The sequence below is a fragment of the Anomaloglossus baeobatrachus genome, chromosome 7 (assembly GCF_048569485.1).
Source record: "Anomaloglossus baeobatrachus isolate aAnoBae1 chromosome 7, aAnoBae1.hap1, whole genome shotgun sequence".
Classification (NCBI taxonomy): domain Eukaryota; kingdom Metazoa; phylum Chordata; class Amphibia; order Anura; family Aromobatidae; genus Anomaloglossus; species Anomaloglossus baeobatrachus.
The window spans coordinates 241,825,525-241,853,261 of NC_134359.1; the positions used below are offsets into that span (position 1 = coordinate 241,825,525).

Genomic DNA, 27,737 nt, shown 5'->3' on the forward strand with positions numbered 1-27,737 from the left:
ACACCAAAAATCCTTTATTTTAAATAAAACCAACAAGCCTCGTTCACCATTTTATTAACCCCCCCAAACAAAGCTCCGGTGTAATCCACAGGGTCCTGCATAATCCACCGCTCCGCCTCCGACGTCCTGCACTGCTGACATCCAGCCGCGACTGTCACAGACACAGGCTGAATGCAGCAGACAGCAGAGGTGATTACCGGTCATTTCCCACGGCCGGTAATGTGAACTCACTGCCGACCGTGGGAAATGCAGCGATCTGTCATCTATCTATCTATCTATCTATCCCTCTGTCTGTCTATCTATCTATCCCTCTATCTATTCTTCTGTCTATCTACTATCAGAATTAAATGTATTTTTTTTTTTTTCTTCAATGTGCTTTATTGCATTGAATGCAATAAAGCACATCCCAACCCGCACGCGGCAAAACCGCGGCAATACCGCGAATAATACCGCGGTAAAACCGCGGCAAACCGCATGCAGTTTTCGGGTGCGGTTTCCCGCGGTTTTTTACCGCGGGTGCGGTAATCTTACTTCATGCAGCATTTGCTTGGACCTGTCCCGTCCACAGCCATGACTCAGTCATGGGTACGGGATTGAAATAGACCAGGTGAGTGCTGCTAAGAGCAGTTCTACTATTCATATGTGAGGCCGTATGGCACATTTTATAAAAATATTTTAGTGTAGGACTGCTTCAAATGAGATTTGCCGTGACGTGGCGAAGCAGCTCAAGAAATTGCAATTTTTTGCCAAAAATCTCAAAATTTTTAAAATAAGTACAGTTTGGAATGTTTAGTGCTGTAGTGCACATTTGGTGCTGCTTTTTGTTTTTTCTTTATCAGAATTAAATGTATTTTTTTTTTTCTTCAATGTGCTTTATTGCATTGAATGCAATAAAGCACATCCCAACCCGCACGCGGCAAAACCGCGGCAATACCGCGAATAATACCGCGGTAAAACCGCGGCAAACCGCGGCAAACCGCATGCAGTTTTCGGGTGCGGTTTCCCGCGGTTTTTTACCGCGGGTGCGGTAATCTTTGAGAGCATGCGGAATTCTCTCAAGGTAATTTCATTTCCCAGTGCGCACAGAGCCTAAGGCTGTGTGCGCACTAGAGCTTTTTACCTGCGGATTTACCCGCGGATTTGCCCCGGAAATTTCTTGAGAAATGTCTGCAATCTTTGTGCAGACATTTCCCATGAAATTCAATGAGAAAAAAAAATAGCTGTGCGCACTGTGCGGATTTTTCTCAAGAAAATTTCTTGAGAAAATTTTCTCGAGAAACTTTCTTGAGAAAATGTGCATGTCCATTAATTTCCGCAGGTACCTGCGGTATTCCGGGGGTATTCCGCAGGTAGCAATGATGTGCGGTATACCACCGGAATAGCCGCGAATTACCTGCGGTAATGTTCATCGCTGCCTGCGGTTTTGCAGGAAGCGATGTCATTATGCCAGGAAGAGGAGGCAGAGCAGAGTAAACACAGACGTCACACTCCCTGGACGCCGCACAGAAGCACTTCCGTGCGACCTCCAGGTCTGTCCCGTGCAGTCTGTGTCCTGCTCCGGCCTCGCGGCTGCTTGCCCTGCAGGGTGTCAGTGTGTGCCCGCAGTGTCAGCAGCCTGTCACGCTGCAGCGCAGGCAGACACTGACACAGGCAGACACTGACACTGCACTGCAGGGTGTCAGTGTCTGCCCGCAGTGTCAGCAGCCTGTCACCCTGCAGCGCAGGCAGACACTGACATCCTGCAGTGCTGGGAGCCGCGGGGATGACGATCGCTGCTGTCAGGAGGTGAGATCATTACCTGCTGTGACGATCTCCTGCCTCCTGACGTCACCGCGGTCACTGCTGTCTATGCCCGTCTCGCGAGCGGCCCGAGACTGTCACTAGCGGTGACGTCACGGGCTCTCGCGATACTTCTGACAACGCGGCGGGCATAGAAGTCAGTGACAGCGCTGACGTCAGCAGTACAGGAGATGATCACAGAAGGTAATGATCTCATCTATGCTCCTGATGGCAGCGCTCGTCATCCCCTGCAGTGACCTGAGCTGACCTATTGATGTTAGCTCAGGTCACTGCATTGCTCTCCCAGCCAATGGGGAACATTCTGTTCTTCATTGACTGGGACAGTGACTATGGTATGGATCGCCGTGGGACCCCCTCCTTATTGGATTACGCCGGACGTGGAATTGATTGTTCTTTTCAATAAATTGGTTAAAGAGGCTATGTGGGGAGTGTTTTTTCAAATAAAACTTTTTTTGTTGTCTATTTTTTAATTATTACTGACTGGGTTGGTGATGTCGGGTATCTGATAGACGCCTGACCTCACCAACCCCAGGGCTTGATGCCAGGTGACATTACACATCTGGCATCAACCCCATATATTACCCCGTTTGCCAACGCACCAGGGCGCGGGATGAGCTGGGGCAAAGCGCCAGGATTGGCACGTCTAATGGATGCGCCACTTCTGGGGCGGCTGCGGCCTGCTATTTTTAGGCTGGGGAGTGTCCAATAACAGTGGACCTCCCTAGTCTGAGAATATCAGACCCCAGCTGTCCGCTTTACCTTGGCTGGTGATACAATATGGGGGGGACCGCACGTTTTTTGTTTTAAATTATTTATATAATTTAAAATAACAGCGTGGGGTGCCCACTGTTTTGGATTATCAGCCAAGGTGAAGCTGCCAGCGGTGGTCTGCAGGCTGCAGCCGTCTGCTTTACCCAAGCTGGCTACAAAATATGGGGGGACCTCACGTCGTTTTTTTTTAATTATTTATTTATTTTATGGCTAAATACAAGGCTAAGCACCCTTTAGTGCCACATGAAAGTCACTAAAGGGTGCCAGCTTAGAAAATGCAGGGAGGTGGAACATTATATAGGTTTTTCTCATCTATCTATCCCTCTATCTATCTATCCCTCTATCTATCTATCTATTCATCTATCTATCTATCCCTCTATCTATCCATCTATCCCTCTATCTATTCATCTATTCATCTATCTATCCCTCTATCTATTCATCTATCCATCTATCTATCCCTCTATCTATTCATCTATTCATCTATCTATCTATCCCTCTATCTATCTATCTATTCATCTATCCATCTTTCCCTCTATCCATTATCTGTCTATCGATTATCTTTATTATTTATTGCAGGGACAAACCTGCGGTAAATCCGCGGCAAATCCGCGGCAAAACCGCATGCGGATTTGGTGCGGATTTTTTCCGCAGGTCCGGAAATCTTTCACTGGCAGAAGTTTCTCAAGAAATTTTCTTGAGAAACTTCACATTTCTAGTGCGCACATAGCCTTAAGTAGGAGTGGGGTGGGGACAAAAACTTTCCTTCAAAATTCATTAAAAATCTTATTAATGGACTCGCTTCCAAATTCATTATAAGGACTGGAGTAGAATTTTTGGTGTTAAAAACACTGGCACTTTGGAGATTTCCCTTTCTGAAATTACTCCATGATAGCACAAGGTCTTTTTACTGATCTCAAATGATTTTAGGCTGCTTTTATCAATGAAAAATTCATATAAAAACAAAACAAAACAAAAAAAAAACACGTTGAGAAACTGAAAACCACTCATTTTCAATAAGGCCTGGCAGGTTGCTATGGGCAACAGCTCCACTTTTAATTAACCTCCACCAACCTTATGTATGATTTGCATGGTCCCTTATAACGTTCTGGTTTATTATAAAACTTACACAGCATTTAGATTCCACCACTGCGGATTTTCATCCTGTCGGGAAGACAGAATTCCTATACCTGACAAAACAAGAGGATATTAATGGAGTGAGTATGTATTCTTCTTATGCAAAACCAACATGGCGTTGTTCACATTATCAAGACAGATGCACCCTTTATATGGTGGCATGGGTTATAGAAAACATGCAGAAAATAAAAAAAAAAAAAAGTGAAAAACAATTATATCACGCCAATGACACCCCTCCCCCCTGCACATGGCCATAGTACAGATGTGTAGTACAGTTATAGTGACCACATACAGGTTTTGATGATGAATAATGAAGGCGCCATGTGGTGGTGGCGGCATCTACTGTACATGGCACAAAACTGTAGGAAATTTACCAAGATCAACATTTCACACACCAGTCCTCAAGGAAAAGTCTGCTTGAGTAAGGCCATATGCACATGTGACGCCCTGGGCAAGCCAGGGGTCACAGGTCACAACATCACATGCACCCCACATTCCCTGCAGGAACACCAAGGCTAACCCAAAATCCTTGTTGCCTTCCTCCAGGGGCTGATGTCCACACCAGGGGGTGGGCCAGGCGGTTGGCTCCGCCCACCGAGGAGTTCACAGCCCTGGAGGCGGGAAGAACCAGGCAGATAGAGTTTAGGAAGAAAAAGGAGAAGGAAGTGAAGTGGTAGAGGAGCAAAGGAGAGAAGCTGAAGTGACAGAAAAGTGAGAGTAGTAAAGCCTGAAGTTGGTCCGGGTGTGTGCCCCGGACTGAGACAGCAAGGTCAGCAGACGGCGGTGATAGTCTGCAGGGGGACTGCTTGGAGGTTGCTGGAAGGACCGCGGACAGGTGGTGACCCGGCGGTACCGGAGCAGTATACGAAGAACAGTCAGCACCAGGGCAGGGGCCTTTCGGATCCCGGCAAGGCTAGGAGTCGCCATAATTTGCCAAATCCGTCAGTGAAGGGGACCTCTGTCTCCTAACAACCAAGTCCCGATTGAAGGCAACCGTCCAACCGTGAAGGGGAGACACCGCCACCGCCAAGGCACCAGTTTCCCAGGGCCAGCGCCTGCGGGCAAAAGAGGGGCTCCTCCGGCCCATATCCAAGCCAGGGAGCGGGTAACCGGTGGGGACCCATCGCTACCAAGAGACTTTACATAGGTGCAGGGAAGAGACAGTCACCGCTAACTGCAGGGAACATCAGCACCGTAACCGTCCGAGGGACCCGTCCAACCAGCCGTTTGTTTACCGAGAACTGTGTCGTGTTTACTGGCTGAGTGAGTACCTCCGTGCCGTGCGGCACAGCGCTGCCCCTGCGCCCCTGAACCTCCACAGGCCCCATACCCGCCTGTCCACCATACCAACCCCATCACTGGGCCCCGGGAGCACCAAAAACCCCTACCCACGGAGGGGCAAATCAACAACTGGCTGCTCCGTAACATCACTCCCGGGATCCCCAGACAGAGCAGCGGTGGTGTCCACTTAATCACCACAACCGTGGGTGGCATCACGGACAATAGACTATCCCAAAACCCAATCCCCTTTCACTCACGGGCGAGGAGCGCCGCTCGAGTCCCCGGGATCCAGCCAATCGCTCGAGCCACCGAGCAGCAGCAGGCCGCGGCAGCCGGACCCGAGAAGTGGGAGAGCGCGGCGTCCCCTCCTCCGCCCGCGACACACACATTGCAGTTTTGTTTCTTCAGCGAAAAACACACCCTCTGGGAGAAAAACGCACCTTTGGCAGAAGAACCCATAACAAACATGTGTTTTTGCCTCGTTTCGGTGAGTTTTACACTATTTTCAATAGAAAAACTCAAGTTAAAAACACAAACAATTGACATGCTGCTTTTTTCTGCAACCAAAACTGCAAGGAAAAAATGAAGCAACGTGCGCACAGCCATTCTGAATTCTTATAGACTTTGCTGAGGAAGGTAATGCATGCCCTTTAGGGCAACAAATTGCACCAAAAACGCGGCAAAAAAAACGCAGCGTGCAAACAGGGCCTAAGGCATACACCTAAATATATGCATCCAATCTTTGGATTGTCTGTTCACCAGAAAATAGAAGCTTGTTGCGCCGGTTTTCTTAAGTATGTTACAGTAAAATTTGTACTACAAATGTATTTACAATCACAAAATTTTGCACAGACACTCCATATGACCCAGGGAACACCAGAGACTATGTTTGGATGGGAGAATGTAACCCCGCGCTTTACAGTTACTCTCCAAAAAACCTGCCTACATTAAAGTAAATGGAGACTCTGGAATCTAAATATTGTATTCAACAAGTAGAAATTTATTATTACAAAATAGTGCTCGTGCAAATTACATAAAATTCATTATACTTTAGGATGACATTTGGGATATTGGGAGGGATGTATAACCGCACTTTACACTGGTCAAAGATTTAGAATTATTTGCTAGAAAACTTAGATTTAAAAAATTCTTTTCATGTAATGATGATAAACACTTCTCAACTTTTAGGGAACAACAAGCACTGTCAGACCTTGAAACTCTGTTAGATGAACAGCAAGAACCAGATGACAGTACTGGAGCACGCTTTCCTACGTGTCTGCATGGTCGATCACAAGTGTTTCCCCCTCATGGCTTAAGTCCAAATGTGGACATTTTTGTCGAACTGGTAAGAAAAGATTTATGTTTGATACCGGATAAAGTAATAAATCACAATCTGACATATAAGGAAAGAGTAGCAATTAAGGAGTTAAAAAATATGAAAAATATCATAATAAAACCAGCCGACAAAGGGGGAAACCTTGTGATTTGGCCTGTAGACATGTATGAGGGCGAGGCCATGCGGCAATTAAAGTCATCAGTGTGCTATAAAAAACTAGACAGTAACCCCACTGTACAATATAAAAAGATATTGGACGACATTATTGAAAGAGGCTTTAGGAATGGGATAATTTCAGCTAAGATGAGGGATGGGCTCATGACAGAATCTCCAAGAGTACCAACTTTTTACATTACTCCAAAAGTCCATAAGAATAGAGATAACCCCCCGGGACGCCCTATAATATCTGGGATCGGGGGGTTAAATGAAAAAGTATGTAGGTTTATAGACTTTTACCTCCAGGGATGTGTCGGGACCCTGCCTTCACATATCAGAGACACCACAGATATACTTAAGCGCCTCGACAGCATTCAATTAGATCCAGATATGATATTGGTTACATGTGATGTCGAGGCGCTATATACATCTATTGCCCACAACCATGGAACCACTGCATGCAAAACCTTTCTGCGGATGACAAATATGGATAATGAACTTATAGAATTTGTTATGGAATTGTTAAATTTTGTTTTGACCCATAACTATTTTATTTTTAAAGACCGTTACTACCTACAGCTCCGGGGAGTGGCAATGGGGGCGACTTGTGCGCCCTCATATGCCAACCTCTTCCTGGGGCTGTGGGAACGTGATGTGGTTCAGTCCGTAGAGGGGTTTGATGCAGTGGTTTCATGGTATAGATATATAGACGATGTCCTGTTTGTATGGCAGGGCTCTGAGGCATCCCTGGAGACGTTTTTGCAAAATTTGAATAGGAATGACTTAAATATCAAACTAACATCGAAATATGATCATTGGAGGGTGGAATTCTTGGATGTTCAAATCATGAGAGATGAGGAGGGACACATCATTACGGATGTATTTAGAAAGATGACGGCTACAAACACACTGTTGCACGCATCCTCGTCCCATCACCCTCAGACTATAAAAGCAGTACCCACAGGGCAATTTCTGCGGATGCGGAGAATATGCTCTAGAACAGGAGACTTTGAAAACCAAGCCTCACTTTTGAGTAGAAATTTGGCTGAGAGAGGATATAAACCCAAAAACATCAGAATGGGGTATATTAGAGCAGCCAAAAGTAATCGTGAAGTCCTTTTGACAACCCGACATAAAAACAGGGAGTTGCAACCTGTGAGATTTATCACAGAATTTAATAGCCGATGGCGTGATATCCAAACAGTGTTCCAAAAACATTGGCAGATACTTCTGGCGGATAATGATCTGGCCAGGCATTTGACATTGCATCCGTCAATGACCTGGCGCAGATCAAAAAATCTAAAAGACATATTGACCCGTAGTCACTATGTCCCTTCAATTAGCAACCCATTTAGCCAAAAGAGACCGAAGTGGGGATGTTTTAAATGTGGGAATTGCTCAGCGTGTAGATATGTGCAAAGATGCACTACCTTTGAGAATACGGGAAATACAAAAAATTATTCTATCACTTTCAATATAACCTGTAAAACTGAAATGGTGATTTACCATGCAAGTTGCTCATGCAATATGATATATATTGGCATGACTACGAGACAGTTGAAGGTACGCACTCTGGAGCACATTCGAGACATCATTAACGCTAAAGGATGTAAAGATATAAAAGAACTAAAAACTATACCAAGGCATTTTTTCACCCACCATAAATGCAACCCCACTAGTTTTAAAGTAAAAGGTATCGATCATGTGAGTTTGGGAGCTAGGGGTGGAAACTATAAAAATGAACTTTTGAAAAAAGAAACTAAATGGATAGTGGTGCTTGACACTATGACCCCAAAGGGGCTGAACGAATCCTTGAGTTATAAGCCCTTCTTGCCTGTATAGCGCGAATTTTAGTAATACACCTCTTTCATTATACAGAATTTTAATTTTTCCTGTTCTTTTCCCTTTCTGTTTGCGTTCTAGTCTATAGCACGATAATGACATTGGACATTGACAATGAATAATTATTATTCGGAATACATGGATTCTTCATATATGAAATATGAACAGCAATATAACAATACAAGTCCTACATGAATGAAGAGAATCATGAAACAGCAATATCTGAGATAACTGTATTTATTATTACTTCATGAATGTCTTTCATAATATGAGAACTTATATTTGCCTGTATATATGTATGATGTATACGAGGAGGATTTGTGTGTTACAATTAATATCATGTTCTGATATGAACAATGTTGCTGTTCAGGTGAAAAAATATATGTTGATGATCCTTGCACAGAGTGCATATTTATGTGCAGAGTTTCCTAAGTAAATGATTAGTGTTATTATTCAATGTCCATCACTATAACATAGGATTTATTATACATGATTCGATCCAGATACTAACCGTTCCGGAGGGACGCAATAGCTGGGTGCGCTGTGCAGATCCTGTGCGTGACTCGCTGACAGAGAGGGTTGACATGGAGACCGGATGATACATCCGGTCTTCCATGTTGGCTCCGTGTTATGCGTTCACTGGCCGCATTACTGCGGTCATGTGACGGATGACGCGCTCGACTAGTGACTCGCGCGCAGGATGCACATCACACAGTCACGTGCGCCCAGATACCGGATGGGGACGGTGCACCTGGATGGTTCGTCCGGCCTCCCATATGGACTCTACATTACTGTACACAACTCGCGGTCATGTGACGCATGACGCGCTTGAGGTGCGGCGTGCGCACAGGATGCGCGTCACCTGATTACATGTGTTGAGATGCCGGATGAGCTAAATCTGCACCTGGATCGAATTATGGGTGCTATATTAAGCAACTATAGCAAGCTAGGCACATACCTCCTGATGAAACCGGCAGTGCGGTGAAACGCGCGTCGAGGTTGGGGCAAGTGCATTCGGTGTTACTATACAGGACCCTCATTGTTCAATATGACTACAGGTAAATAGATTTACCCTTGGGGGTTAAACTGTTGGTGGAAGTTTATTGATGTGGGTAACTATATCCATATACATCATATGATTGACTAGGTGATATGGACTGACCGTTAATCATTGTGGCTACGATGTGCATTTCCACTTAATGGAATAGACCCTATGGTAACCTATTCAATAGCAGCCACCATAATAATCTTCATTTATACCCCAGGCCCTAGGTATTGATGTTTCCATGTTGTCAGAAACACCTAAGTATATATGTCCATGTGTACATAGGACATTGCTGTAGGCTTACTGGTCCAGTTAATATAGTAATCACCGGATTTGCACTATCCCTTTTAGTGCGGTTATACATCCCTCCCAATATCCCAAATGTCATCCTAAAGTATAATGAATTTTATGTAATTTGCACGAGCACTATTTTGTAATAATAAATTTCTACTTGTTGAATACAATATTTAGATTCCAGAGTCTTCTTATAGGTTATGATTGAATTATATCAGGAGTCTGTTATAGAAAATAGAGGCCACGTATAGGTAATATATTAAAGTAAATGGAGCCTGGAATTACTGGTTTTAATAGCAGCTGTGATTGGTTGCTATAGGAACAAAGGACAGTCACAGTTTAAGAAGCTTATGTATGATGTAATATGATGTCAGTGGGCAGACCTGGGAAAGAGACAGACACAGACAGGGAGCGAGACCGTTACAGTTACTATCCCGGGCAACGCACGGGTGCTACAGCTAGTGTGTGTATATATAATATATCAAACTCTAAAAAATTTATTATACGCTTGTGTGAATCTATCCTTAGTGTGCTGACATACAAAACAGTGAATGTAGCTGTGCCTTGGCTATGTGCACGCATTGCAGATATTCTCTGCACGCTATGGAAAAACCAGATGCAGTTTTGGATGCTTTTTTTTTGGGGCCTTCAAGAAAGTCAATGAATTGAAGTCAATGGGTGAAAAAACGCTGCTAAACCTGACCAATAATTGACATGGTGCAGATTTTTTCCTGCATCAAAATTTGCACCAAAACTGCATGGTAAAAAAAATAACACACAAAACACAAACACTGTGCACAGTAAATCTAAAACTCCAGAGTCCCATAGACTTTGCTGGTTTTAGGAAAGGCATGCAGATTTATAAAAAAAAAAAAAAAAAAAAACTGCTTCAAAAAAACAGCGTGTGCACAGGGCCTTTAAAGGGTTTTCAAACAGTTGACCCATATCACCTACCAAACGAATAAATGACAAATGTCTGATCCCCATCAATTAAGACTAGAACAAGCCTTCGCACTGCTGTATGATCAAGTATTCACCCTGCCGCTCTCTTCAACACCCATAGGTCTGAAGGAAATAAGCTGCTGTATATCCACCTGTCCCCATCAGTGCCATACTCTTTGGATAGAGTGGAATTGAACAGGTGCCATTTGAATCCTTCCATATAATGGTTATGTAGGGTCTTGAGCTACCTAGTGATCACGAATGTCCTAGCGATCAGACCATTTTTCACACGTCCTGACAATCATTATCCAAGTATGAACTGGCCACCGGTCTCTTGACCCAAACACAATGGCCTCATGGGTACATATGAGGCTGTTGACATGGGGTTTATGAGATCTACAGCCAGACCAAATAAACACAGTCCAAGCTTGACAAAATGTGTGGAATAAACAATCCTGTAAATAAATTATAAAAGGTTATAGAATAACCACTTTAAAATATTCGAGGTTACCTCTTCTACTCTTTGGCCAGTTGGAGGAGCTCATTAAGCGCTTGGTATTCTTGTATCTAACATCACAAGTCTCCTTGCTGTAACAACACCATCCTCCTGTAAAAAGAGAGAAAGTTCTTAGGACAGAAACTATTATATTGATGTTATGATTAAAGCCACCCAGAAGAGAAGACCCTGGCCATTTTACTGGCTTAACCACTATTAGGGAAAAGAAGGTGGTGATAGTTTGGGCTGTAATAAAAAAGTCATTACCTTCAAGAAATATGATCCATCGTTTGCTGCCTTTGGTTTCTCGAATGTAATACCTTCAAGTGCAAAAAGAAAATAAGTTACCTTGTACATCTCCTTGGTCTAATTATCTTTGTAAGTACTTACCCTGCTGTGGTTCCATCATTGCAGGTCACCTGGGTGTTTTTCAGTAGATAAAGTCTCATATCATCAGGTATTTTCTGCTCCGTCCATGAAGCCAATATGGAGCTTTTTGTTGGAACTAAATTCTGTTCTAGTAAGGAGACATTCACAGAAGATATCCCAGGAGCAGAAATGGATTGTCCCTCAATACCCGGCTGGGGAAGTTCTCTACCCTGAAGTGAATTTCTCGAATTGGCTTTATTCCCACGTCTGGTTTGTGGCATCACTTCACTCACAATAAGCATGATCAAAATGACCTTTATCAGCAGCATATTGTGCACCTTGATTCTCACTCCGTCCGGTTACTTCAATATAAAGACCTAAAACAAAATCATAAAATGAGATGGACACAGTAATGTGCATAACAAAGATAGCTGTGCCACCTAAATTCCTCTCTGATGTTTGCCTGTGAATGGAGAAAATGCTAAATTTCTCAAGCCAGTTTTAGGAAAAAGCTGGAATATGGCCTGGGGTCTGAATGGAGAAGTGTAGTGAAGGTTCCTGAATCCCATAGTCCATCCTGGATGTTAGGACTAGCTCGGTGATCAAGAGCTGCACCTGGAGCCCTGTAGATGTTGGTTGTGGTGGGATAGCTCAGGCCGGTTTCACACATCCGGCTTTTTGCCGTTTTGCCGGATGCGGCGCTCTCCCGTACAGTCAATACAGTACAATGACAGCGCAACAAGCGCCGGTCACATGCTGTCATGTGACCGGCGCATGTGACCCGGAAGTTACAGCGCTGTCATTGTACTGTATTAACTGTACGGGAGAGCGCCGCATCCGGCAAAACGGCAAAAAGCCGGATGTGTGAAACCGGCCTAAGTGTCTGTCTGGAACAGAACCCTGGTGATCAGCCTTGGAGATTGTTGTGAGAAGTGAACAGGTGTGCAATATTGCTTGACCTCATAAAAACCATTAGGCCATGTGCACATGTTGAGTATTTGGTGAGGGTTTTTTTTTTACCTCAATATTTGTAAGCCAAAACAAGGAATGGTTAAAAATACAGAAGTGGTGCTTGTGTTTCTATTACTTTTCCTCAGATTGTCCCACTCTTGGCTTTAGCTTACAAATGCTCATCAGCTACTCTTCTTGGGACTTAGGCCTCATTCAGACATTAGTTTTGGGGTTTTGTTCATTTTAGAAATGTGGACTGTTGTTCATCATTGTTCTGAATTCAATTATCAACATTTTTGCACAAATTTTTCCAAACGTTGTCTACACTGACAGAAAAGTAAGTATGACAATGAAGTACTTTTTGTTTTTTTTTTTGTTTTTTTTATTCCCCATGAACCCATTGATTTAAATAGAAAAGTTTGATGTATGACTTGGATCAAAAATGTATGTCTGCTTTTTGTTTTGTTTTTTTTTGTTTTCTTTTTATAATGCATAGAAATGTGAACAGCCACATACACTGCATCAGGCCTCATTCAGACATCAATGATTTTTTTCTATGTATGCAAAAGTGGTACAAATTTTATTTGTGTTATCCATCTGATTTTTTTTTTTTTCTCAGTATTTGATCAGTGTCTGATTTTCAGGTATGAAAAAATTAAATGACAAAGCTGCTCCTATATATCACAATGTTAATTTCGAACAGCACACAGTTGTCCCTGATTTTAATGGATCCGTAGAATTGTATTGGTAATTTCTGCTATGTGATGTTGATAGTAAAAAAAAAAAAAAAAAACACCAGACATGTGAATAGCACTACAGACTGTAATGGGTCATCTTCTATCTGTGAAAAACACTGAGACCACATAGGTCACTATGATTGAGACTTTCCATATGTGATGTGTTTTATTAATAAAAATATGGATAGAACAAATAATTGCAAACTTGACGTCTGAATGAAACCTTAAGCCTAGAGATGTTTCATGCTTAGCATTAACGGATATCCAATGTTGTAGCCCACCGCAATGTTTCTCCTCGTACAGCTGGCCATAACGCACCACTTAAGCATCCATGTTATTGTGTCGCCCTGGGCAAGCCAGGGGTCACGGGTCACAACACCACCGCACCCCACACTCCAGGTAGGCACATCACAGCTAACCAAAAATCCTTGTTGCCTTCCTCCAGAGGCTGATGATTCACACCAGGGGGTGGGCCAGGCGGTTGGCTCCGCCCACCAAGGAGATCACAGCTCTGGAGGCGGGAAGTACCAGGCAGAACAGCCAGGGAGGAGGAAGTGGAAGGAGTGGAGGAGTAGCCCAGGCAGGGCTTGAGTAAACAACAGAGAAGTGAAAGTGGAGGAAAGAAGAGTAGTAAAGGAGGAAAGCAAGAAGTGGTGACAGAGCAGAGAGTGTGCAAAGCCTGAAGGTCCAGCTTTGTGTAGGGCCAGAACAGCAAGGTCAGCGACGGCGGTGACTGTCTGGAGGGGGACCGTTTGGAAGTTCCTGGAAGGACCCCGTTGGCTGTGTGCCCGGTGGTCTGGAGCAGTGTTCCGAAGGACAGTCAGCACCAGGGCAGGGGCCTCTCGGACCCCGGCAAGGCTAGGAGTCGCCAAATTTGCCGAATCCGTCAGTGAAGGGGACGTAGATCCCCCAGCAACCAAGTCCCGATTGACGGCAACAGCCCAACCTGAAGCAGAGAGACACCGCCACCGCCAAGGCACCAGTTTCTCAGGGCCAGCGCCTGCGGGCAAAGTGTAGAGCTCCTCCGGCCCAGATTGCAGTCGGGGAGCGGGTAACCGGAGGGAATCCACCGCTACCATCAGTCAAACTTAGGTGCAAGGAAGAGGGACATCACCGTCACCTACCGGGAGTGCAGGTGCAGCCGTCTGTGGGACCGTCCTACCAGCCGTTTGGTTTACCGTACAAACTGTGTCCAAGTCTCAGGCTGAGTGAGTACCACAGTGCCGCAAGGCACAGCGCTGCCCCCGCGTCCCTGCGCCCACCCACCAGGCCCCGCACCTCACCACCCATCACCGGGTCCCGGGATCACCAACCCCTACCCACGGAGGGGCAACACAACACCTGGCTGCTCCGCATCACCATCCCCGGGACCCCCGAATTGAGCAGCGGTGGTGAAATCACCACAACCGTGGGTGGCGTCACGAACTATAACAATCCCCCCACACCCAACCACAACCAACCCCTTTCACTCACGGGCGAGGAGTGTCGCTCGAGAAACCCTGGGATCCGGCCCACAGCTCGAGCCACCACTGAGCAGCTGCCGGACCCGAGCAGAAGGGGTGAGCGCGGTGTGCTGACACCCTCCTCCCCGCCCGCGACAACTTGGCGTCACGAACAGGATCTTACCGCTCTGCCGTCTGGTAGAGGTGCGCCTTGTTACCGCCGGAGGTATCCGGCAGAAAAATTTCAGAAGCCGCCATCTTTGGCGCGAAGAGTTCCCGCTCGAGCGTCTTCTCGAGCAGTAGAGGCGCGAAGGCCAAAACCCCGCCCCGAGAGAGGAGGGGCCGGAAAGAGCTAAGGGGGACGAAATGGCGGCTGGCCGCATGTGAGCGCGGCTGTGGAAGCAGGGACGCCAGGACCCTGCGGCCATTTATTGGTTCCTGGAAGAGGCCGCTGCTAAAGATGCTGAGTCCGACCAACAACACCGTGGTCCCCGCGCCCGGCATGGCGGCGTGGGTGGAAGTCCGGACCGCCCAGCTAAGCAGCCGTCTGCAGGTCCGCATGCAGCTCCTCCTGGAGGAGTGGGAGGCCGACATGGTGGAAGTGGTGGCTGCTATGTGGAGATGCGAGGTGGAGGAAGATTTGGAGGAACGGGTAAGAGACCCACGTCCCTGTATTCCCGAGGGATCGGTCGCTGCGGCTGAGGGGCCCGGCCTACACCCGTTCACCCTGCTGCCTCTCCCGCTACCCACGTTAGCTGCTGCTGCCCCGCCACTAGGCCCGCTGCCACCACCACCGGTAGCGGTACCCTGCCAATCCGCCCCGGCGGACCGACCTGCAGCAGAAGCTCATGACCACCCTGAACCGCTTCTATGGAAGAAGCCAAAGGCTGAGCCCGTCAGCAAAGATGCACCGGATGCACGGCGGGGATGCAGCTGCCAGGAGGCAGAGGAGGCCATGTCACAGCGGGGTCCCTCATTACTGAAGGTGCCGGTCGTAGCCGACACGGAGGGACTCTGGCTGGGTCCGTCCCCCGCACACGCTAAACCGGAGCAAACAGAAAGTACTCCCGGCTGGGAGCGGCGGCAACAGCAGCTGCGCAGGGAGATCGATGCCCGAGAGGGGTGTAGAGTGGATGTGCATGCCCGCATGTATATGGAAGAAGATCGCCTGCAGCGAGCTACCATTGGGGTCCAGAGCGGTGCACCATGTGAAGGTGGCACTAGAGCCCCACGAGTGAGAATGGACTGCTGAGCCGCAAAAGGGCAGCGGAGCACCGTTGTCCAGTCCCCGTTGGGACCACCAGAGTGTTGTTTGTTTGAAAGTTTACAGAAAATGATAAGTGAAATGATTAACCGAAGTTTCACCTGATTTGCTTGTGATTGAACCGGCCGGAGCCGGCATCGTTGTCCCCGTGGGGACCGTTTAAAATGCATGGGAACTATCCATGGACAAGCCCGTGAACTTGCAGGGCAACCACAGACGTTAGTGGCTTGTAAATATGTTGGTTACCGTTACCGTTTTCGGCAATGCCGCCTCCAGAGAGGCAGGTTGGAGGGAGGGCCCTGAGCGGAGCAGGCCGGGGCCCAGCCACCAGGGGAACCGGTGGCTACCCTCTGGAGGGAAGGACAGATCCCGCTCGGGTACCGTGTGCTGGACTGTGGGTCAAGGGGTGCTGCCTGGGTTTTAGGGGCAGCATCAGGGCCAGGTTACTTGGGTGGGAGAGAGCGGAAACCGTAACCGTAAACCGTTGCAACGTTAAAAGTAAATGTGCCTCCCGTCTTGGGAAGAGTTATTAAAAATGTTATTATTGTTTGCTTAACCTTGTTACCCCTTTTTCAGAAAAATAAAACCGGTGTAGGACGGCAGCCCGCGGACGGTCTGCATTTTGCTAAGGGGGAATGTGTCGCCCTGGGCAAGCCAGGGGTCACGGGTCACAACACCACCGCACCCCACACTCCAGGTAGGCACATCACAGCTAACCAAAAATCCTTGTTGCCTTCCTCCAGAGGCTGATGATTCACACCAGGGGGTGGGCCAGGCGGTTGGCTCCGCCCACCAAGGAGATCACAGCTCTGGAGGCGGGAAGTACCAGGCAGAACAGCCAGGGAGGAGGAAGTGGAAGGAGTGGAGGAGTAGCCCAGGCAGGGCTTGAGTAAACAACAGAGAAGTGAAAGTGGAGGAAAGAAGAGTAGTAAAGGAGGAAAGCAAGAAGTGGTGACAGAGCAGAGAGTGTGCAAAGCCTGAAGGTCCAGCTTTGTGTAGGGCCAGAACAGCAAGGTCAGCGACGGCGGTGACTGTCTGGAGGGGGACCGTTTGGAAGTTCCTGGAAGGACCCCGTTGGCTGTGTGCCCGGTGGTCTGGAGCAGTGTTCCGAAGGACAGTCAGCACCAGGGCAGGGGCCTCTCGGACCCCGGCAAGGCTAGGAGTCGCCAAATTTGCCGAATCCGTCAGTGAAGGGGACGTAGATCCCCCAGCAACCAAGTCCCGATTGACGGCAACAGCCCAACCTGAAGCAGAGAGACACCGCCACCGCCAAGGCACCAGTTTCTCAGGGCCAGCGCCTGCGGGCAAAGTGTAGAGCTCCTCCGGCCCAGATTGCAGTCGGGGAGCGGGTAACCGGAGGGAATCCACCGCTACCATCAGTCAAACTTAGGTGCAAGGAAGAGGGACATCATCGTCACCTACCGGGAGTGCAGGTGCAGCCGTCTGTGGGACCGTCCTACCAGCCGTTTGGTTTACCGTACAAACTGTGTCCAAGTCTCAGGCTGAGTGAGTACCACAGTGCCGCAAGGCACAGCGCTGCCCCCGCGTCCCTGCGCCCACCAGGCCCCGCACCTCACCACCCATCACCGGGCCCCGGGATCACCAACCCCTACCCACGGAGGGGCAACACAACACCTGGCTGCTCCGCATCACCATCCCTGGGACCCCCGAATTGAGCAGCGGTGGTGAAATCACCACAACCGTGGGTGGCGTCACGAACTATAACAATCCCCCCACACCCAACCACAACCAACCCCTTTCACTCAAATGAGACATTATAGGCATGTGAGGGCTGGCGACCAGGACCTAATATATATGTAGCACTATGTCCCCTGAGGAGCCATTGTGGACGAAACGCGTCGGGTAGCCTATAGGGTCAGCTTAGGGGGTCCAGCTTTGCACTACTAGATGTGGTCCGTCCTTGTTAGGACGGAAGTTTGGGGCAGCAGGCAAATTTGTTATTTTGTCTCCAGGTTGGACAGGGAGAATGAATGCTGAATGGCATGCTAAACCCAGGATCCGGATGGAGAGACTGCTTGCCCTCTTGTGAAAGGATGTGGTGAGACCATTCCTTTTTATATATGCCTAATATATGTTGATATATCTTGATGTCTGACCATTGTCAGCATATTACGGAATTGTGACATATATTTTTTTAGGTATATTAATTTTTTCTGCTAAGTTTATTTTTCTGGACCACTGTCCTTGATCTTGGCAATAATACTTCATTTATGTTTGTTGTGTTTTTTTGTTGTGTTTTTTTGATCTAGTGGCCACCACTGTGTGTATCCCAACATACATGGTCCGATGACCTACAGATTGGGTATTCAGAATCCAATTACACATGGTGATGGCTTGTTGAATTGATTTGTGGAACTAGAGGAACTTGGATTCTTCTTTTTAAATCAATATTATTAAAGGATTGAATTTTATTGCTGTTATACAGTATATTACAGGAGTAGTATATGGGGGTGTATTGATGTAGTATATTACAGGTGTAGTACATAGGGGGTGTAGTGATTTAGTATATTACAGGAGTAGTATATCGGGGTGTAATTATGTGGTATATGGGGGTGTAGTGAAGTAGTATATGGGGATGTAGTATATTACATGTATACCATGTATAGTATATCGGGGTGCAGTGAAGTAGTATATTACAGGAGTAGTATATGGGAGTGTATTGATGTAGTATATGACAGGTGTAGTATATGGGGATGTACTATATTACAGGTGTAGTATATGGGGGTGTATTGATGTAGTATATGACAGGCGTAGTATATGGGGATGTAGTATATTACAGGTGTAGTATATGGGGGATGTAGTATATTACAGGTGTAGTACATAGGGGGTGTAGTGATGTAGCATATTACAGGTGTAGTATATGGGGGTGTAGTGGTGTAGCATATTACAGGTGTAGAATATGGGGATGTAGTATATTACAGGTGTAGTATATGGGTATGGGGGTGTAGTGGTGTAGCATATTACAGGTGTAGTTGGGGATGTAGTATATGGGGATGTAGTATATTACATGGGTAGTATACGAGGGTGTAGTATATTACAGGTGTAGTATATGGGGGGTGTAGTGGTGTAGTATATTACAGGTGTAGTACATAGGGGGTGTAGTGAAGTAGCATATTACAGGTGTAGTATATGGCGATGTAGTATATTACAGGAGTAGTATGTAGGGGGTCTAGCGATGTAGTAGTATAGTAGTAGTACTCCCCCAGTCATATATTGATGACCTATCTTAGGGACCAGTCCTTAATATAAAAGTAGTGGCCAACCCCTTTAATTGTCCCTTGCCGTAAAATGGCTGTGTCTGCCTCTAGCTCCTCCTCCCCACTCCATAGAATCTTATAAGCACCAACTGCCATCTCCTATCTCAGTAATGTGAAAGTCTTCGCTGAATATAGATTTTATCTATGACTTGAGACTGAAATCAGTCCAGGAGGAGAAAGAAGCAGATTTCTCTAATAAGATAGATTACAAAGTTGCTTAATTTCATGTGTATGTATATTTTGCAATAAAAATTAAAAAATGGTTGCTCTTTAAGCTACACAGTGATGTAATCATGGTCTCAGTCATTACTTTTTGATGCCCTTAGAGGCTTGCAACAGGTTCTAGTAATGGAGCGATAGTGTGCAAATAACCAGAGTGCCATAAATATTGGCTCTGTAATGTTATCTGGCCCTAGGAAAATAAAAAGTGCAATAGGGTCTTAAACGATGACCTAGAATAAAGGGGTGCTGGGACTTGCACCCCTGGTCGATTTGTGTGATACACAAAACCTAAAGTAGCTCGATATGTCAGCTGCTGCTGACCCACAAGAAGAGACAGATAGAAAAACAAAATTGGAAGAAATGGATTTCTTCTGCAGAGCTGATGACAACCAATTGAAGAATCCAGGAGACCGGGGATATTTCTATGCGGTTATTGTCAACGCGTTTCAAACCACAGCTACCTAGTAGCTCTGGTTTATTAATTCTGAAGTCTGAGGTTAGCAGATATCAATTTATTCGATATCTGAGATTAGATTGGTTCTGCATTTGTAAAATGGCTATATCTCTGAGTCTGTAATGGTCACAACATCCAGATTCCCAGCGGCTCTAAGAAACTGGGCAATATGCCCATATGTGAAAGTCCTGTGCCAACACATCGGGCAAGCAGAATACTTTGATCTCTCTCCACTTGGCTTCTATGCAGCTCTGTGTAGAAGGATCAATTTATATGGCTTCTTTCTAACATATCATGGATGCGTGAGACTGATCCTTAAGTCTTCAGTGCCTCAGGCCTTGTGCACACTTATAATACTGCTCCGTTTTGAAAGAAGCCCTAATAAGTCTCCCGTGGAGGCTCATGGCGCCTCTACTGTGCCTTTGATTTCATATGGAGCCATAAAGAGTCTGAATTTGACAATATTTTCCTATAAAAGCATTACTTCTAGGCGACAATACAATAGGGCTAATAAACTATATGCGCCTAAAATCTTGATTAGTTCAGACCAAAAACTGTCTTTTACGCTTTGAACCACATTTATGTGCTCTAGACAAGTTCTAGACACATTTTTACCATGATGTGAACTATTAGGCCATGGTGAGTATTTGATGAGTTTTTTACCTCAGTATTTGTAGCCAAAATCAGGAGTGGAGCAATCAGAGGAAAAGTATAAAAGAAACACGGGCACCACTTCTCTATTTTTTTACCCACTTATTTACCCGCTTTGGCTTATAAATACTAAGGTAAAAAACTTACCAAATCCTCAACATGTGCACGTGGCTTTAGAAAGTGAGTGGACAAAGGAGCTTGACCTAAATGGTGACCTTGAGCTTCAAAATTGCTGCAAGTTTGCGTCACAATTTGGCATAGCTTAGTTGAACAAAGTAAATCAACTAATAAGTGGTGTAAACTTAGCATACGCTATACACTGTGTGCAGAATTATTAGGCAAGTTGTATTTTAGAGGATTTTTTTTTATTATTGATCAACAACTATGTTCTCAATCAACCCAAATGACTCATAAATATCAAAGCTTAATATTTTTGGAAGTTGGAGTAGGGTTTTCTTTTAGACTTCGCTAACTTAGGAGGATATTTGTTTGTGCAGGTAACTATTACTGTGCAGAATTATTAGGCAATTTAATAAAAACCAAATATATTCCCATCTCACTTGTTTATTTTCACCAAGTAAACCAATATAACTGCACAAAATTTAGAAAAACATTTCTGACATGGGAAAAACAAAACTCCAAAAAATTAGTGACCAATATAGCCACCTTTCTTTATGATGACACTCAACAGCCGACCATCCATAGATTCTGTCAGTTGCTTGGTCTGTTTACGATCCGCATTGCGTGCAGCAGCCACCACAGCCTCCAGACACTGTTCCGAGATGTGTACTGTTTTCCCTCTCAGTAGATCTTCCATTTTATGAGGGACCACAGGTTCTCTATGGGGTTCAGATCAGGTAAACAAGGGGCCATGTCATTATTTTTTCATCTTTTAGACTTTTACTGGCCAGCCACGCTGTGGAGTAGTTGGATGCATGTGATGGAGCATTGTCCTGCATGAAAATAAGGTTTTTCTTAAACGATACCGACTTCTTCCTGTACCACTGCTTGAAGAAGTTGTCTTCCAGAAACTAGCAGTAGGTTCGGGAGTTAAGCTTCACTCCATCCTCAACCTGTAAAGGTCCCACAAGTTCATCTTTGATGATACCAGCCCATACCAGTATCCCACCTCCACCTTGCTGGCGTCTGAGTCGGAGTGGAGCTCTCTGCCCTTTACTGATCCAGCCTCTGGCCCATCCATCTGGCCCATCAAGAGTCACTCTCATTTTATCAGTCTATAAAACTTGAAAAATCAGTCTTAAGATATTTCTTGGCCGAGTCTTGATGTTTTATCTTATGTTTCTTGTTCAAAGGTGGTTGTTTTTCAGCCTTCCTTACCTTGGCCATGTCCCTGAGTATGGCACACCTTGTGCTTTTTGATACTCTTATAATGTTGCAGCTCTGAAATATGGCCAAACTGTGGCAAATGGCATCTTGGCAGCCTCACGCTTGATTTTCCACAATTCATGGGCAGTTATTTTGCGCCTTTTTTGACCAACACGCTTCTTGCGACCCTGTTTGCTATTTGCCATGAAACGCTTGATTCTTCGGTGATCACGCTTCAAATGTTTGGCAATTTCAAGACTGCTGCATCCCTCTGCAAGACATCTCACAATTTTGGACTTTTCAGAGCCCATCAAATCTCTCTTCTGACCCATTTTGCCAAAGGAAAGGAAGTTGCCTAATAATTAAGCACACCTTATATAGGGTGTTAATGTCATTACACCGCACCCCTCCTCATTACAGAGATGCACATCACCTGATTTACTTAATTGGCAGTTGGCTCTCAAGCCTATACAGCTTGGAGTAGGACAACATGTATAAAAAGTATCATGTGATCAAAATACTCATTTGCCTAATAATTCTGCACACTGTGCAGACAGTCTGAAGGTACGCAAAATTTATGAAACGTCATGAAAAACTTTGATAAGTATGGCACATGGTATCCCCTTCCTGTAAATGTACGGTGCATGTCGGGGGCTGTTATACAATCAGTAGGTGCCTGAAATGTCAGTGATCAGAGGTAGCTCCAAGAAGAAATTTTTTTGTACTTTTCCACTCAGTCCATCAAATGTCATCTAAATCTAAGAGAACAAGTTCGTACCTCTGCTACGGTTGGAGAAAATTGCGACGATTTCTGTGTTGTGTGACATTGGCTTTAAAATGGTGAATGTTTGCACATCTCTGGAATAAAACGTAGCAGAACAAAAAATGTATTGCTGTTTAAACATTTAAGTCATTGACCATCTATGACGGCAGCATTTAAATGGAGAAATCACATTTGTCTGCCGATTCAGGTACCTATCGGCTCCCCCATAATACAGACATAGGTTGGTTTGCCGATGGGAAACAAAATTCTAGTACCTTAGGAGAACTTAGCAAAAAAAGTATAAAACATTTTTTAAAAAAAACCTAAAGTTCAAATAACCCTTTTCTCCTTTTCACAGTACAAAAACCAAATAAAGACATACTGTAGTATCACCACATCAACAATAGTCTGATCTATCAGAATCTAAAATAAAAAGGCAGAATTGCATATTTTCAGTCATCATATGTCCCCAAAATATGCCAAATAATAATCAAAACCTTGTATGTGTGTTGTGGAGGGGGACAGTAGTCATGGGCAAGGTCTGATTCTCTTACGCCCCGGAACGTTACATGAAAGAAGGGGTCCTGGCTGGGTGTGTAGACATGGACTATGGAGGCGGTCATCTCCGTGCCTTTGATGCAGGCTCACACATCGAGCCCGCATATTTCCCTGCACATGTCGGCTGATCCGATCGACCATCTTGTGCTTCTAAGGCTACTTTTATACATCCGGTTTTTGCCATCAGGCACGATCCGGCGGAAAAACTGATGCGACAGACCGGGCGAAAAAACAGATCCGTCGCATCAGTTTTTTCCATGTGTTTCTTCCGTTTTTTTGACGGCTCCGTTGTGATACTGAGCATGCTCAGTTCAAAAAACCAGATCCTTTGTTGGATTCCATCATATGTCAAATGACGACGGATCCGGCACCCATAGGCTTCCATTATATAACATGCCGGACGGCACCGGAGACAAAAAACGTTCCATGCTGCGTCCTTTCCAGCAGCCGGATGAAGAAATTTCGGCAGATCCGGCGGACGCCGCATGCAACGCAAGGCCATCCGGCACAATCCGGCCCTAATACAAGTCAATGGAGAATAAAACGGATCCAGCGCCGAATCCGTTTTATCCGTATTTCGCCGTATTGTGCCTGATGGCAATAACCGGATGTGTGAAAGCAGCCTAAAGGAGGTGTTACACGCAGCGATATCGTGAAAGCACCCGCCCCCGTCGTTTATGCGTCATGGGCAAATCGCTACCCGTGGCGAACAAAATCGTTCGGACCCATCACACATACTTACCTGCCTAGCAACGTTGCTGTAGCCAGCGAACCGCCTCTTTTCTAACCGCCTCCTTCCTTCCGCATTGCCAGTGGCCGCAGGTAAGCTGAAGGTCGTCGTTCCCGAGGTATCACACGTAGCGATGTGTGCTGCCTCGGGAACGACGAACAACCTGCGTCCTCAACAATCAACAATTTCTTGAAAAGGAACGACGTGTCAACGATGGACGATAAGGTGAGTATTTTCCATCATTAACGGTCGCCTCTTGCTGTCACACGCAACGACGTCGCTAACGATGCCGGATGTGCGTCACAGAATCCGTGACCCCGGCGATATATCGCTAGATCCGTCGTTGCGTGTAACGGGACCTTTACAGTTGCAGATGGATTGGAGAGCCAACTCGCGGCTGTTAACCAGTTAAATACCACTATCAATCTCTGACAGTGGGATTTAACATGCACAGGCGGGGAGCGCATCATTCTCTGCTCCCATTGGTGGTCCTGTGATGTGATCGCGGGGGCGTCCATAGGTTGTGATGACAGCTGGGAGTCAACTGATGACACCAATGTCTCTCATGATGTTCTTCCTGTGGATGCTGGGCGCAAGCAACATTCATAGGAGATCATGATTTCTTTAGTACAGAGTGGTGCTGATTCTGATGCACTGCTCTGTACAGCACAAGCGAGTTTCATGTCTCCCTAAAAGACTAGGGAAAAACAGTAAAAAAATAAAAATTAAAAAAAAAAAGTTTTTAAAACAATGAACAATGAAAAAAAAAAAAAAAACACAAAACTTCAGATCACCTTCCCTTTTGCTGTATTAAAAATAAAACCAAAAAACTGCAACGGCATATTTGGTATCACCGCGTTCAGAAATGTCCGATCTATTAAATAAATTAATCCGATCGACAAACAGCACAACAAGAAAAAAAAAAACAAAACTCCAGAATTGCAGTTTTTTGGCTGCCGCAACAACAGGGAAAAATGTAATGACCGGCGATCAAAACATTGTATATACCCCATATTGATAACAATACAAACGTCCGCTCCGAATGCGAAAAACCTCAATGTCTCAAAAATTGTAAACTTTTATGCTTCTCATAGAGTCGTGACACGAGTAACATTTTTTTTTTTTTTCTCAAAATTTCTGAATTTTTTTTCTTCACCATTTAAATGAAACCTCACCTATACATGTTTGGTATCTATGTAATCATACTGATCTGGAGAATCATAATGCCAGGTCCGTTTTATGGTAAAATGAATGCTGTAAATAAAAACCCAAAACTCGATGGCAGAATTTCAATTTTTTTCCCGCTTACCATTACCGCATATGATAAAATGGATGTCATTCAAAAGTACAACTCCTCCCACAATAAAGAACACGGCTATATTGATGGAAAAGGAAAAAAATATGGCTCTTAGATAAGGAGAGGTAAAAACTAAAGCGAAATAATGAAAAATCGCCTGGTGGTGAAGGGGTTAAAACATGACACACCAAAAGGAAACCAGAATTGCAGAGTCTAAAACACAATAAAATTGAATTTACCTAATAAATGCAGAAATTCTACAACCTCAAAAATGCAACAAATCCTCATTGTGGGAATGTAGCCTCGGGTAGTTAATACACCTGCAGTCCTATGTCAGACCATAGAAAAGCATCTCCAGCTTTGCTTATCTAGTTATTTTTTTATTCACTTTTATAGCTCTATTAATTCCATCCGCATTGGGGCTCATAATCTATATTCCCTGTCTATATGTCTTTGGAGTGTGGGAGGAAATCTGCATACCTGGAGCAAACTCACGAAAACATGGGTAGAACAACCAAACTCCTTGCAGATGCCATTGGTGGGATTTGAGCCCAGGACCCCAGCGATGCAAAGCTACATTGCTAAGCACTGAGCCCCCGTATAGTGCTAACCACTGAGCCACAATACAGTGCAAACCACTGAGCCAACATACATTACTAACCACTTAGCCACCATACAGTGCTAACCACTGAGCTCCATACAGGGCTAATCACTAAGCACCATACAGGGCTGACCACTGAGCCACCATACAGTGCGACCATCTTAGCCACCATACAATGCAAACCTTTGAGTCACCATAGAGGGCTAACCACTGAACCATCATACAGTAATAACCACTGGACCACCATACAGTGCTAACCACTGAGCTAACATACAGTGCAAACCTTTGTGCAAACTTTTGAGCCACCATACAGTGCTAACCACTGAGCAACGCACAGTGCTAACCACTGAGCAACGCACAGTGCTAACCACTGAACAATATACAGTGTTAACCACTGAGCGACCATACAATGTTAACCTGAGTCACCATACAGGGCTAACCACTAAGCACCATACATTTCTAACCACTTGGCAACATACAGTGCTAACCACTGAGCCACCATGATGCCCAAAACTGCTGGCTTTGCTATATCTTTACCATATAGGAGAAAGGACATTACTTCACGTGAGCGATAACTGATAGATATGTGAATATATATATATATATATATATATATATATATATATATATATAATTATAATATTACGCATATCTATGTGTATTAATAATATAATAATATTTATTCATTTATATAACGCTGTTAATTCCACAGCGCTTCACATACATTATATATATATATATATATAATTGGGCTTCTGTTTCCATCCAGTCCATGCTGCATTTTAGTTGAAGAAAAATCTTCCAATATATTTCATTATTGAATGTAAAATACAATATTTATACGGACAAATGAGTCACAAGACAAGTAAGTGATGCTTACTTCCGCCATAAAGAAAAAGGATGAAATTTGCAATTTCTGATCTTCAGAATATTAGTGATATCATTCTCTCCATACAGATGCAAGAACGTTGCCCACATCGGAGGCTGGAGATAATACACATATACTAGGTATCACTAGAGCAATGCAAGACCCCAGTCCATAGAGGTCATAAAGCCATACACTCAGTTTACCTCTGGGTCTCTAGATGCCGCTGCTTCGGAGCATAGAGGATCCGACCACCAGACACGAGCCCCTCTCGGGAAGGAAACACTTCATCCTCCTATGTGGAGCACATATACTGTATTTTGGATGGCAGCTGGATGACTCATTGATCTGTAAAGGGGATTACAAGCCTAGTCCCCTCACATCCCTGAAATGCAGGACATCAATAGACATCAAAGGGACATGCTTGGCCAAGGTTAAACTGCTTAACACCGTCATTGCTGGGGAACAAGGAATGCAGAACAGTTCCCCACAAAGACCCAAAGCATTTTATTTCATTTAACAGGAAGTCATATTTACATACCTACAAGGTCATTCTCATTCTTTGACCTTTCAGACGTGTTATCGGGCAGATTTTCATACAACGGTGCATTAAAAGGAAGGAATTGGGGTCTACAGGGGTGTTCCTTGCGATGGGATGATGAAGGGGCTTTTCTATTATCGTTTCTATGTTTATCGCTATTTATTAAAAAGTTCTACAACTTTCTAATTTCAGTCTTGTTTCCATTTCCCACCTTTGCTTAGATTGACTTGTTGCACTTGTGCATTGCTAGTTATTCTATCAGCTGAGAGGTGGTGATAATGGGGCCGATACATTATTGCCTTTTTTTGTCTACTTTTTGGTGTTTTTCCACTTGTTTTTCATTTGCACTTTATTCTTCTTCCTGTCATGTCCCAAAATGATATTAACCTATAAGGTAAATCTTAGTTTAATAGCGTTCTAAAGTTGCTCAGCCGTCGCACTGAAAGCTCCACCTACTGGGAGGAAATTAACTTTATTCCTCCCGGCAGCCTCCAGCTTTCAGTCATAGAGGTGCGCCAGCGCAGGTTCAGTAACTTTTCAGTATTCAGTGAGCAGCGGATATAACCACATCCTGGCACTGACTGACACTGA

At 45.0% G+C, this 27,737-nt stretch overlaps 1 protein-coding gene across 1 annotated transcript in view; it reads right to left on the reverse strand.

Moving 5' to 3' along the window:
- Positions 1-26,895, reverse strand: part of LOC142246115 (palmitoleoyl-protein carboxylesterase notum2-like) — a 59,492-nt gene extending 32,597 nt beyond the window's left edge. Inside the window, exons 1-5 of the mRNA XM_075319128.1 lie at positions 26,812-26,895; positions 11,488-11,843; positions 11,365-11,417; positions 11,113-11,208; positions 3,698-3,758 (exon numbers count right to left, since the gene is read on the reverse strand). Coding sequence (XP_075175243.1) covers positions 3,698-3,758; positions 11,113-11,208; positions 11,365-11,417; positions 11,488-11,795 — 518 coding nt within the window. The 5' untranslated portion in view covers positions 11,796-11,843; positions 26,812-26,895. The remainder of the gene's footprint in view (positions 1-3,697; positions 3,759-11,112; positions 11,209-11,364; positions 11,418-11,487; positions 11,844-26,811) is intronic.
- Positions 26,896-27,737: the final 842 nt, after the last annotated feature.